The 14,213-nt window shown below is 34.4% G+C and overlaps 1 protein-coding gene across 4 annotated transcripts in view; it reads right to left on the reverse strand.

Moving 5' to 3' along the window:
* The window catches only part of ADK (adenosine kinase), a 570,201-nt gene that overhangs the window by 317,205 nt on the left and 238,783 nt on the right, over window positions 1-14,213 (reverse strand). For all 4 annotated transcript variants that reach the window (XM_054503670.2, XM_054503668.2, XM_054503669.2 and 1 more), the window contains exon 5: window positions 1,058-1,230. In XM_054503670.2, the coding sequence (XP_054359645.1) occupies window positions 1,058-1,230 (173 nt within the window). The remainder of the gene's footprint in view (window positions 1-1,057; window positions 1,231-14,213) is intronic.

Below are 14,213 nucleotides of genomic sequence, written 5' to 3' on the forward strand. Positions count from 1 at the left end.
AATAGTCCATTCCTTAATATACCTCTGCTAAAGGTCAAGTAGTGAGCAATAAAGTGGGTAAATAGAAGAAATGGAGCAAGGTCGTGGTGGAAAGGGGGAAGAAAATAAAGGAGGATGAAAAGAGAAAAAAGAAAGGAGGAGAAGATGGGAAAAGAAAGGAGATAGGGAATGGAGGAGGACAGACTACATATTTCCAACTATAAGTAATGCAAAATTTCTAGTGAATCACTATTTAAAAAGAGGTCATCTTTGATTATTCCAACAATATAATAGCTAGGGCAGTTATTTTGTTTTTCCCTTGCAAAGGGGAAAAAAGCCTGTGCTGATATGGTAATAATGTTAGCAATGCATGAATACACTGAAGGAGTATCTCCATGTGGGTACAAAAGAACAACCAACCAATATATGGAGGGGCCTGAGAGAGATATTTCAAGTTCATATAAAGAATACTTTTCGAATAAGTAAGGGTGTATAGAAATATACTTGGTTGTTTCGTTAGTGGTATACTACCCACGACTGAGTTTATTTAATATGAATGAATTACTATTTGCCAGAAATGGTTTAGATAACCATTTAGATGACTAAGTCATATGAGCCTGAATGTAATGTTGTATTTTATATACATAAAATACACACACACACACACACACACACACACACTCTCTCTCTCTCTCTCTCTCTCTCTCATATTCCAACCTCAGGATATGGTGAAAAGAACATTCTTTCTAATTCAAGTTTTGCAACAAATTAGCTACAAGGCATTGAGCAAGCTACAAGGCATTGAGCAAGCTATCTGCCTTTTCTGATTCTAATTATAAAAAATAGAGACTGAACTAAATAACCTCAAACTTTTATTCCATTATGCCTCATGAATTCAACTGCATGTTTAACAAAAGTAAATTTAAAAACAACACAGGAAAACTGATATAAGGAATAAGCATTTATCAAACATTAAAAGGAATTATAAAGTCAAAATTCCAAATTCACATTGGAATTCAGATTTTACCAGTGTTAAAATAGTCAATTAGTATAGTGCTTCCCTTGGAATTACACTGACCTGTTGTCACCAGTGATGCATGCAGCACAAGTTCCTGTTGGCTGCTCATTCTGCTCGTAGTAATGAGCATCCACATGGGCTTCAGCAGCTTTTCTCTTCAGGATCTCCCCAAATTTATCTATCCCAATGCATCCAAAAAATGTTGCTGCTTTGTGTGGCTGTTGAATCATCCACTGTAAAACAGGAACATAAATAATTTAATAGGCAAAAAAAATGGTACACATAGTTTAATATTCTGCCATGGATAGTGATGTTGACAAGAATGCTTTGTGAGAAACTGTGGCTGTTATGAATGGGATTTCAATTCTGTACTATCACTTACCATAAAAAAACTTAATATAACAACCATGTGATATCTTATACTGCTTTGGGGAGAGAAATAAAGTACATAAAGTTGTTAAGGACTCAGCAGCTAAAATCATACAGACCTTAAGACAAATGCTGGCCTGATATAGGAAAATAATAGTGGGTCCCAATATAAGAAGTCTAGCATTGTCATAAAAAGAGCAGAATCCATCTTGATTGAAGACTGGGTTCAAATCTTGCTTCTGCCACTTACTAGTTGCATGAGTTAGAGCATGTTAGAGCATATCCCTTAACATTTCTCATTTCACTCATGTTTAAAGTGGAGATATAATTACAAATACATCTCATAAGGTCATCGAGGACTAATTGAAATGATGTAAATTAATGTACATGCATTGCTGAGCATGGTACCCAGCACATAGTAAACAACATATATTAGCTGTGGCTGTTACTATGATTGTCATACTTATTGTAGTAATTCATATATAAATTAAGCTAAAACATGCTCATATCTAAAAAATTCTTTTAAAAATTCAGAAATAGTGTTACAGTTCTAGTTACAAATATCTCATTTTTTCATTGAAGTAATTATTATAAGCTTTAATGACAATGGATTTCTTGTAAGATGCATGTTTCACAGATTTGAACTTTTTACCTTTCATAATTAGCTCAAATCCCTGAGGGTTCTAATATTCTATAGTGATTCTATAGCTAACACCTGTTTAGTTTCAAAGACTTAGAGGTAGCAAAATAACCTACAAATAATCTACATACAAAGTCAAAAGATATCAAAATAGATTTTGATAAAAATCTGTTCTCAAATATTTGGAATAGAAAAGAAATACACGCATATTTGAGAGGTAAAAGGATGAGGAGAGGAAAAAAGTAACAAAGACAAAACTGTAGGAATGAGACATAGTAACAGCTTAATGACTAGCAATCCCACTTCTAGAGACTCATTCACAATATAAAACAACACATATATAAGTATCAAGATGTTATTTGTAATGGCAAAATGTTGGAAATAAACTAGAAGTCCACCTGTAGAAGATCAGTCGATTAAATTATGATATATCCACACAATGGAATACCACACAGCCATTCAAAAATCCCAGCAAAACAACACAAAAAAAGGAAAAGCTCTATGGAACACTCCTTCTATATAAAGTAATTTCTAGGATATTTTGTTAACTTCAAAAAAAAAATCAAGTCTCAAAGGTACAAAAGCTTTGTTTAAAAAAGAATAAAACTTAATAATATATATTATTTTCAAATATGGGGGACAGCTTCAGGACATTGGATTTAGCAATGATTTCATAAATACGGAACAAAAGCACAGGCAACAAAAGCAAAAATAGATAAATGTGATTATATCAAGCTTAACTTCTGCATGGCAAAGGAGGCAATCAACAGAGTGAAAAAGCAACTTATTTCCAAACAATATATCCAATGAAAGGTTAATATCCAGAATATATAACGAAATTCTACATGAACAATAAAAATACAAACAACATGATCTTAAAATGGGCAAAGGACTTGAATAGACATTTCTCCAAAAATGATATATAAATGGCCAATAAGCACAAGAAAAGATGTTCAACATCAGTAATCATCAGGGAAATCAAAACCACAATGAGATATCACTTCACACTGATCAGGATGGTCACTACTGAAAACACAGAAAACAAAAAATGCTGGCAAAATGTGAAGAAGTGAATGAACCCTTGTGCAGTGTTGGTGGAAATGTAATATGGTGCAACCACTACTAAAACGGTATGGAGGTTCCTAAAAGAAATATTAAAAATTAAATTAACATATAATCAAGCAACCTCACTTCTGGGTATACAGTCAAAAGAATTCAAAGCAGGATCTCAAAGATATATTTGCATGTCCATGTTCACTGCAACAATATTCATAATAGCCAAGAAGTACAAGCAACCCAGACGTCTATCAACAATTAAAGGATAAAGAAACAAAAGAAGGAAATCTTGTCACATGCTACAACATAGACGAACATCAAGAACTTGCTAAGTTAAATAAGGTCTGTCACAAAAAAGACACATACTGTATGATTCCATTCATAGGAAGTATCTGAAGTAGTCAGAATCATAGAAACATAAGTAGAAAGTTGTTTGCCAAGGACTTGAGGGAGGGAAGTCGGAGAATTAGAGTTTAATGGGTACAGTTTCAGTGTTGCAAGATGAAAAAGTTCTAGAGGTCGACTATGTAACAACACTCGTATACTAATTGGTACATTTAAAAATGGTTAAGATGGTAGAGTTAATGTTATGGTTTTTATTACATAAAAGAGAATGTATGTGTGTGTGTGTGTGTATGTATATATAGATATTCTTGCCTCGAACTCCTGAATTCAACAGATCCTCCCAGCTCAGTCTTCTGAGTAGTTGGGACTACAGGTGCAAGCCACCTCACTCAGCCATATATATTCTTTTAGTATAGATACTATACTATATACATATATTAGAACGTATATATAATTTTGTGTTTGCTAATTTTATAAAAAGAAACACAGAAAGAATAAACTAGAAATGAAAAATGCTTTTCTATGAGTGAGTGGGAAAGGAGTAGAGGAATAGGAATAGAAGAGTTCTCTGAATATAGCATTCCATACAAATTTGACTTCTGAAACATGTTAAAATTTTGCATTTTCAAATAATAAAATTTAATTTGAATTCCAAATTCCATTAGAAGAAAAACAAATTATGAAATTGAATATAACAAGAATGAAAAATCAAAGAAGGTATCAAATTGTAACATAAGCACATAGAAAAAATAATGCAAATAATTTTTCAGTATGCTCTTATGACAATACAGTCTTGATGGAATAATTATAAGGAACAAAAATCAAACTTTATTTAGTAGGTTTATTGTTGGTTATGTTATTGGTGAAACTATTTTGTGTGTATTGTAGGATAGAGCAAATGAATATAAAGTTGATGCTGTTGGGAACTACGTTAGCTGAACAGGATAAGGAAAACACAAACATGGAATGGGAAAAGGGAAGAAGGTTCTAAGCAAGAAATCTGAGGGATGCTATCTTAACCATTATCAATTAGCATTATCAATAAAACCATAAACCTTATGATGTGGGAAATACACAGTGTCACTTACATACTATTATTGCCTAAAATCATGAGAATAAGTCCACAAGGTGGCACATATTACAAACAACTGGGCTGGACTCTTAAAAGAAGAAAATGCCCTAACCAAAAAGGTGGGAGGAAAGTATATTAAAGAAATAGTACTAATACATGTAATGTGTGATTCTTATTGGATCCTGGACTGAGAATAAAATTAAACAGCTATCAAGGACACTATCAGAATAATTGCTACATCTGGAATCTTGATCACACATCAGAAAACAGTATCAATGCTTAATTTCTTGAATAAGGAATAAATACTTCAGAATGGTTCTGAGGAAAATATACACACATATATTTATTTAAAGAGAGAACACAAATGTGTTGAAATATTAACAATTGGTGGATCAATGTGAAGGGTATAGAAAAGTTCATTTTACTATTCTGTAAGTTAGAAAATGTTCAAAATTAAAAGTTGGGACAAACATACTGTAGCTAAATCATTCCTTTAAAGAATAACCTAATGCTAAATGATGAGTTAATGGGTGCAGCACACCAGCATGGCACATGCATACATATGTAACTAACCTGCACATTGTGCACATGTACCCTAAAACTTAAAGTATAAATAAAATAAAATAAAATAAGATAAAATAAAAAGAATAACAATAATTTAAACTTAATTTATTCCATTTTGGATATTATCACTCCATTTATCAAAAGGAGTAAATAACATGAAGCAGTTAATATCATAAAATGTCTCAGTATAAATGCCTAACTTAAAATACTTTATTCTACAATTAGTGAAAGTATAAATTTAACAGAGAATTTCTATGTTATTAAATTTAGTGAAAGTATAAATTTAGCAGAAAATTTCTGTGTTATTCTATAACTTACTTTTATTTATCTATAAGGCATGATTAAATGATCAACCATGTCTACTATATATAGCAAAATAAATAAAACCCAGAGCCAATAGCAACTTTTACTATGGTTAATTAACTAATTTGTCATCAAAATAATAGCAAACTTTGTTCAGTGAAAATAAAGTCATTATTATATAATTTAGCCTAGTTATAATCAGACAGTCTACACGTTCAAACTACAGTCTGAAATAAGAGCTATATCAACTCACTGTCAGGCTTAAATCTGATTTACTAACTACTCCATAATCAGGATTTAAATGAATTGAAATATTTCCATTACAAATAAATATTATTTGAACCTGCAAGGCAAAAATTGATAAATAGTAGAAATATTCAGCAGCTTTGGTATCCTTTTACTATCAAATATTTCAACATGGGAAACTGCCTGACATTCTATTTCTGATATTCAGATATTGACAAAATGTGAGAACTTTGCTTTTGATCAGTGATTTCCACTCAAAAATTCTAAAACCAGAGTTTAACAAGCCTAAAAATTCAGTTTTTTTACAGCCATTAAAAAAAAAAAGCCATGTTAACTGCTTCAAAGCACTTAATAATCTCAGTAAAGATGTTATAATTGAGAATTAAATAGATTTTTAAAAATCAATTTAGGGAAATTTAACAAGTAATTTGCAAAGATTTCTGTTAAAATTTTAGTACATCTGTAAGCATCTAAAACACAATGTTTCACCAACATCTAACTAATCTATTTCCTATCATTTTGATACTCAATCAACAAACATTTAATGCATGTCTGCCAGGGAATAAAAAGATAAAAATGATGATGTTCCTAATACAAAGTCACAACTACTAGATTTTGTTTCTCCAGGATGGAGATTCAACCTTGTTTATAACCTTTGATTATGCTCCTTCTTTTAGCTAAAATAAACTCCCCACCTTCCCTTGGTTCATATATGTACAGTACACCTTAAAAACTTTAACTTCTGCTCTGGCCATGAGTGAGTAGCAGGGTCTAGAATTACTGTTGTGCTGTAAACCAGAAAACCAAAAGGAAACACCTACAGAATTTTCAGACATTGAATAACAGGCATGGTAGGACTGTGATCTCTGATAGCAAAGAAACAAGGTGTGCCCTGACATCATGCAGGTACTCTGCCAGGAGGCAAGTTCCACACCATGGAGAGGGAGAAAGAAGGCAAACAGAGCCTGGCATTCTCACTAAAATGAGGAGACAGAGATAAGTGTTCAAGGAGAGCCAGGAGACTAGAAATTGTGAAAAAGATTTTCAGAGAAGAATGAGTTGAAATCTACAGAGCAACCCTTGAGGCTATGGCTGGATACCAATCTGTGCACGTTTAAGGAATATATGTAAAATCATAAGGAATCCACATAAATGCTCTAGAATTAAAAGTAAGTCAATCAAGGTCTCAGACTTTAAGATCAATATATAAAAATCTAATGTATTTCTATAAATTTTCAAAGAAGAGTTGAAAATTAAAATTAAGAAAACAATATTTACAATACCACCAAAATTGAAACATGTAGGAACACATTTAACCAAATATGTGCAAGACATATACATAGAACACTACAAAAGATTGCTGAGGGAAAAAAACAACTTATATAAACGAAGAGCTATATTATGTACATGGATTTCAAAACTCAGTATTCTTAAGACATTAATTCTCCCCAAATTGATTCATTAGTTCAATGCAATCCCAACCAAACTCTCAATGGATTTTTGAGGATATCAAAAAGTTGATTCTATAAACAATATTAAAGGAAAAGGAACTAGAATAGCTAAAGGTTAGGAGGTACGTGGGTGTCAGAAAAACTAACACTGCTAAATAAACGTCAATTTCTTCAAATATAAAATGTGGATAACATAACTTATGATCTTTTAAGGATGTTGTAAGAATTAGAAATTGACAAACAAGGCCGGGTACAGTGGCTCACGCCTGTAATCCCGACACTTTGGGAGGCCAAGGCAGGCAGATCACCTGAGGTCGGGAGTTCAAGACCAGCCAGACCAACATGGAAAAACTCCATCTCTAAAAATACAAAAAATTAACCAGGCATGGTGGCGCATGCCTATAATCCCAGCTACTCAGGAGGCTGAGGTAAGGAGAATCGCTTGAACCCGGGAGGCGGAGGTTGCAGTGGGCCAAAATTGCGCCATTGCATTCCAGCCTGGGCAATAAGAGTGAAACTCCTCTCAAAAAAAAAAAAAAAAAAGAAAAAAAAGAAATAAAAAGAAATTGACTAACAACCCCTGCAGTTTAGTACAGTATAGGGTTTCTATTATTATATTTGTATCACTTTTATACAAAGAAGGAAAGGGCTCTTGTTATACTTTATGTAATTATACCTAACTGGAGGAATAGGAAAACCACAGCCACTATTGGTAACTTCAAATAAATACTTCAATTAGTTTAACTTAAACAGCAATAGTAAAAAAGCAGCATATTACTGGAAAATACCCATGAAAGAGATTAATTGCAGTGGAGGGGATCAGGAAAGGCCTCCAAAGACAGGTAGCAGTACAACTGGTCTTTGAAGGATGGGTATGATCTTCCAAAATGGTTACAAACTAGAAAGAAAAAAGAGTCATACAGCATATAGCACATGCCTCCTTTCCTATGTTAGAAATTTTATCATGGTACCCCTAGGATGAAAGAAATTCCATTTATTAAATAATTCGTTTCAGCCAAAAGTGTTTATTTCCTAACGATTTTCTACCTGTTAGGCACTGCAAAATTCTCAAATCTTGGAATCAGACTGGTAACCATCACCCTCATTTGTTTCACACTGATTTGCTTTTTATCACAGAAACCATCAAGGATCCAGTTTTGCACAGTATAATGCCACCAAAAGGAATGTAGTAATCTAATGTTAAAACTGAAATACCAGGCCAGGCGCAGTGGCTCACACCTGTAATCCCAGCACTTTGGAAGGCCAAGGCAGGCAGATCACGAGGTCAGGAGTTCAAGATCAGCCTGACCAACATGGTGAAACACCATCTCTACTAAAAATACAATAATTACCCAGGCGTGGTGGCACATGCCTGTAATCCCAGCTACTCGGGAGGCTGAGGCAGGAGAATCGCTTGAACTCAGGAGGCGGAGGTTACAGTGAGCCAAGATTCCGCCACTGCACTCCAGCCTGGGTGACACGGCAAGTCTCCATCTCAAAAACAAAAAACTAAAAAATCTGGAGCTAGTAGTTCATGCTGTGTCTGATAGACGTCACTGTGTTTACCTTGAAATTCTGAAATACCCTGAAGACTCTCTGTGGGTTTGCTACAGCACCCCAGGGGGACTTAGTGCACAGATTGGGAAACAAGAATATAATATTAACAAAAAGAATGAAAAACAGAAATAAAAGACTATTAGGAGTATACTGACAGAGCAACTATGTGGGAGGGAAGAGACTAATGGGAAAGGTAGATGTAGGCCAGATCATTAAATACCACTTCAAGAAATTTAGGCAACATCCTGAGAGTAGAAAGCAACACATGAAGGTTTTCAAGCAAAGAGTATGATGATAAGAGATGATGGTTCATGAAGGTAAGGAACCAGAAGCAAAAAATTTACAACTGAATTTAAATAAGGCCTAAATAAATGACATATTAAACTTCATAACAAGAGTCTTTAACAACATATGGAAAGATTTCTGTTAATATTAACTTTACCTTCAAGGCAGATTTCCTTTTTATTACCTAAATGCAATATTTAGGACAATATAACTGACAATGATGCCCAAGAGGCAGTCTCTTCTGAAATAATGCCATATGCTTTAATTCAATTCATAATAGAATGATGAAGAATGACACCTAGGTACTAAAAGAGTTGCAAGATAAGCCAAAGATATGAAATTTTATACAGAAAACTCAATGAGGCATCTCAGAAAAACTGTAAAGCACAACTAAAAGAAATTAAACGTCAAAACTGAGAAACAGCAACAAGCAGACTGCAAAGGATGATGAGGAAATCAAAACTGAAATAGATTGATTAGGAAAATAGCATATATCACATAACTTACATCACAGATTCTCAGATGATTACAATACCACTAAGTGAGACAGGGTAAAACACAGGATTTTCATAAATATTAAGAATCCATTCTAACTGAATAAGTAGTATGTTATGCTTCTTTCCTTAAAAAACTGCTCCATTGCCCCTGCCAGCAACATCCTATTAATAAAAATCAATTTCTAATAATCCTATTCTTTCCCCGAAATAGTTCTATTGTTATTTTTGTTAGTAAATATCTGTTAACATTCTCAGAACAGATTTGGGGAATATTAGGCCTAGTAGAAAAAATAAACTTTAGACTCAGATATACAAGTTCATCCAGTCATGTCATGGTAAACAAGCTACTATTTCAGAGATTATGTTTCTTGTGGAATTATTGTGAGGATTGAATAGGATAATGTAAGCAAAGTGTTCAAGGCAGTGCCTATTACAGAGTACAGATGACGATGACAACAGTGCCCTGAGATTATGATAAAATGCAGAATTTTTAGTGTATATTCATTCAATTCATTCCACCAATATTTGTTGATCGCCTATTATTTGTTGGACATTATTGTAATTAATAATGGATAAAGAAGTCTTCTCTATCTCTTTTGTAGGCTTCTTTCCTTCTCCCCATTCCTTAGCATTTCTCAGGCCTGGATTCCCAGGTTACCTACAATTCTTACCCTATATACTCTCTCTGGATATGATCTAATCCACTCTCATGGTTTCAATTATCATCTATATGCTGAGACCCCCTCATTTTTAGCTTATACTTGTTTTCAAATGACTGATCTGAATATCCAAATAGCTACTCAACCCTATTTTGCCTATTAAATTGACACATTTTTACTTCTGCCTCTATTAACACCACTTTAGTACAGGCCACCATCTACTCTCAATTAGACTACTATAAAAGTCTCTTTTAAAAAATTTATTGAGATATATTCATATAACCATACAATTTGCCACTTTAAAATGTACAATTCAGTTGTTTCCTGTTTATTCACATAGCTGTGCAACCATCACATTTTCATTATCTCAAAAAGAAACCTCTACCCACTGGATGTCATTTCCCATTCTCTCTGTCACTCCATCCTCCCAACCATGCAACCATTTGCAAAAGCTTCTTAGATCATCTCCCTGCCTTTAGTTCTGTTTTTCTCCAATCCACTGCATTTTGAGTGCTCTTCCTAAAATGTCCTTCAATTGTTACCCAAGTATTTTAAGCAAAGTTCAACATAAACAACTTTATGATGGAACCATTAACTTCCTCTCCAAGTTCATCCTAAGCATTAACACTCTTGAATGCAATGTTCCAGTACACTGAATACTTCATTCTGTTTCTGTTTGTTCTTTCTAGCTTCCTACTTAGGTTTAAGGTTTCACTTACTGAGACAATGTTGTCCTAAACTCTGTTCTATATGCCCATTGTTATTTATTTTTTATTTTTTTGAGACGGAGTCTTGCTCTGTCACCCAGGCTGGAGAGCAGTGGTGCAATCTCGACTCACCGCAAACCTCTGCCTTCCAGGTTCAAGCAATTCTCCTATCCCAGCCTCCTGAGTAGCTGGGATTACAGGCGCACGCCACCATGCCCAGCTAATATTTGCATTTTTAATAGAGATGGGGTTCCACCATGTTGGCCAGTCTGGTCTTGAACTCCTGACCTCAAGTGATCCGTCCGCCTCGGCCTCCCAAAGCGCTGGGATTACAGGTGTGAGCAACCATGCCCAGCCTATATGCCTGCATTTTATGTTGCCGCAACAAACTGTATCATTCCTATCACAGAATTAATTCCACTTAATGGTAATTTGCTGTTCAAGACTGTTTTCTTGGCTTCTTTAAAAGAGTTGTAGGGTGTGTTTCCAAATCTAGAAGAGTGCCTGCTACATTCCATGCAATTAAATAATTGTCAAATAAGTGAACAGGAAAGCTAGGATTGTATCTTCTTAAAACTTACAATTTAAGGGTACATAAAGCTTACATACAAGATATGTTACTATTTATTATAAGAGATGATATACATATAATAGGAGTTGTTGCAGAACATGCAAGTAGCACCTAACTTAGTCTTTGCAGAGTGGCCAAAGAAGATTTCCTAAGATAAATATGAGAAACTGTGTCCAAGCTGACACTTAACTATGACGGAGATCAGGACACACTACCCCCAAAATATGGCACTTGACACACTGAAAATTTTAAGCTGAAAGAATTTGAGAACAGCAGGTTCAGGAAGGACTTTCTGATGTCCTCTGAAGCAAATCATAAGACCATCCATGTGAGAGGATGTTTACTATATGCAGAAAAAAAAGAACATCCTTATCTCAGAAGATGGAAGGACATGAAATGAATCTAAACAAACAGGTCTTGCTAAGGTCCCCTTAGTTTACTACTCTTAGTTCATACCCCTTTTTGTCCTATTGCCTTTCCCTTCCACTCTTCATATAACCTAATGTAAAAACACCAGGTTTAACTGTTTCTTCAAGTCTTCATTTCCCTCCATGTTACATAAAACTTAGAATATAAATTAGTGTACTTAATTAACTTTTGTTAATCTGTCTTTTGTTACAAGAGTCTTACAGCAGAGAACTTAGAAGGAAAATATTTTTCCTCCCTCACAACTACAAATAGGAATTAGGGGATATATGAGGCTTAGGTGGGATAGCTAATTTTCAGAAGATGATGAATGGCAGAGAGGCCGAGAAAGACAGAGAGAGAGAGAGACACACACACACACACACACACACAGACAGAGACAGACAGACTGACTATTGGAATCAGAAAACTAAAAGTTCAGTATTCCAAAAAGTCTTAGGATCAAAATGCTTATAATCTCTTACTCAAATCTGTATTCTAAAGATACAGTATTTCCTAAAGTACAGAATAAAAGTATGCTGCATATACTCTATCTAGAGGTATCATTAACAATATAACCAGTAATACAGGTTAAAGGTTCAGCATAGAATCTGGCATAAGGTTGGCAGAGAGTAAATTTTAATTATTATTATTATTATTACTGTTGTAATTATTGTAGCAGTATTACTAATACTATTGTTATTGTTACTTCTAAGTCAAATTGTTAGATATCTAGAATACTAAGAAGGAGTATGAATCTTATTTTCTAAGCTTTGTTAGTCTGCTTGAAGTCCAGGGGCCCCTATCATTGCAGGGTATGTGTGAGAGGAGGGGGTAAAAATCCAATGAACATCCTGAAATTGTAAGGAAACTTTGCCGTGTTTTTCAAGAGAGGATTCACAGATTTCATTAGGTGACTAACACGGTCTAGGCCACCTACACCAAGGGGAGGTGAGGGAAGAGTGTAGGCAGAACCCAGATATAGCCAGTGAGGAAGCCTTTTTCTTTTCAAGAAAAAGAGCAAAAAGGTTATAGAACTGCATCAAATTAAACAAGAAACTCATTTAATCCAACGCTATTTACCAAAATTTTAAAATACTGTATCTTATAATTTTAAAAAAATTATATTACTGGAACTTTCACTCAATTTCTTAAGATTAACAAAAATGGATTACAAAATAGCATGGATTTATCTCCAAAGGTCTCCAAAACTAGGGATAAAAAAATAACACAGCACCTGGTATGGTGTTACAATAAGTGTCAAGTTTTAATTCAATGTGACTTTCATCAGAACAAAAGAATAGGCTGTACATAAAATAAGAAAGAAAAATCACCAAGGAAGTTTATTGTGGTAAATTAAAACCAAGACAAAATGGTAAGAAAACTCTCAAGAAACTAGGTATTGATGGGACGTATCTCAAAATAATAAGAGCTATCTATGACAAACCCACAGCCAATATCATATTGAATGGGCAAAAACTGGAAGCATTCCCTTTGAAAACTGGCACAAGACAGGGATGCCCTCTCTCACTACTCCTATTCAACATAGTGTTGGAAGTTCTGGCCAGGGCAATCAGGCAGGAGAAGGAAATAAAGGGTATTCAATTAGGAAAAGAGGAACTCAAATTGTCCCTGTTTGCAGACGACATGATTGTATATCTAGAAAACCCCATTGTCTCAGCCCAAAATCTCCTTAAGCTGATAAGCAACTTCAGCAAAGGCTCAGGATACAAAATCAATGTACAAAAATCACAAGCATTCTTATACACCAATAACACACAAACAGAGAGCCAAATCATGAATGAACTCTCATTCACAACTGCTTCAAAGAGAATAAAATACTTAGGAATCCAACTTACATGGGAAGTGAAGGACCTCTTCAAGGAGAACTATAAACCACTGCTCAGTGAAATAAAAGAGGATACAAACAAATGGAAGAACATTCCATGCTCATGGGTAGGAAGAATCAATATCGTGAAAATGGCCATACTGCCCAAGGTAATTTATACATTCAATGCCACCCCCATCAAGCTACCAATGACTTTCTTCACAGAATTGGAAAAAACTACTTTAAAGTTCATATGGAACCAAAAAAGAGCCCGCATCGCCAAGTCAATCCTAAGCCAAAAGAACAAAGCTGGAGGCATCACGCTACCTGACTTCAAACTATACTACAAGGCTACAGTAACCAAAACAGCATGGTACTGGTACCAAAACAGAGATATAGATCAATGGAACAGAACAGAGCCCTCAGAAACAACGCCGCATATCTACAACTATCTGATCTTTGACAAACCTGAGAAAAACAAGAAATGGGGAAAGGATTCCCTATTTAATAAATGGTGCTAGGAAAACTGGCTAGCCATATGGAGAAAGCTGAAACTGGATCCCTTCCTTACACCTTATACAAAAATTAATTCAAGATGGATTAAAGACTTAAATATTAGACCTAAAACCATAAAAACCCTAGAAGAAAACCTAAGCATTAC

Source organism: Pongo pygmaeus, chromosome 8, assembly GCF_028885625.2.
Source record: "Pongo pygmaeus isolate AG05252 chromosome 8, NHGRI_mPonPyg2-v2.0_pri, whole genome shotgun sequence".
Classification (NCBI taxonomy): domain Eukaryota; kingdom Metazoa; phylum Chordata; class Mammalia; order Primates; family Hominidae; genus Pongo; species Pongo pygmaeus.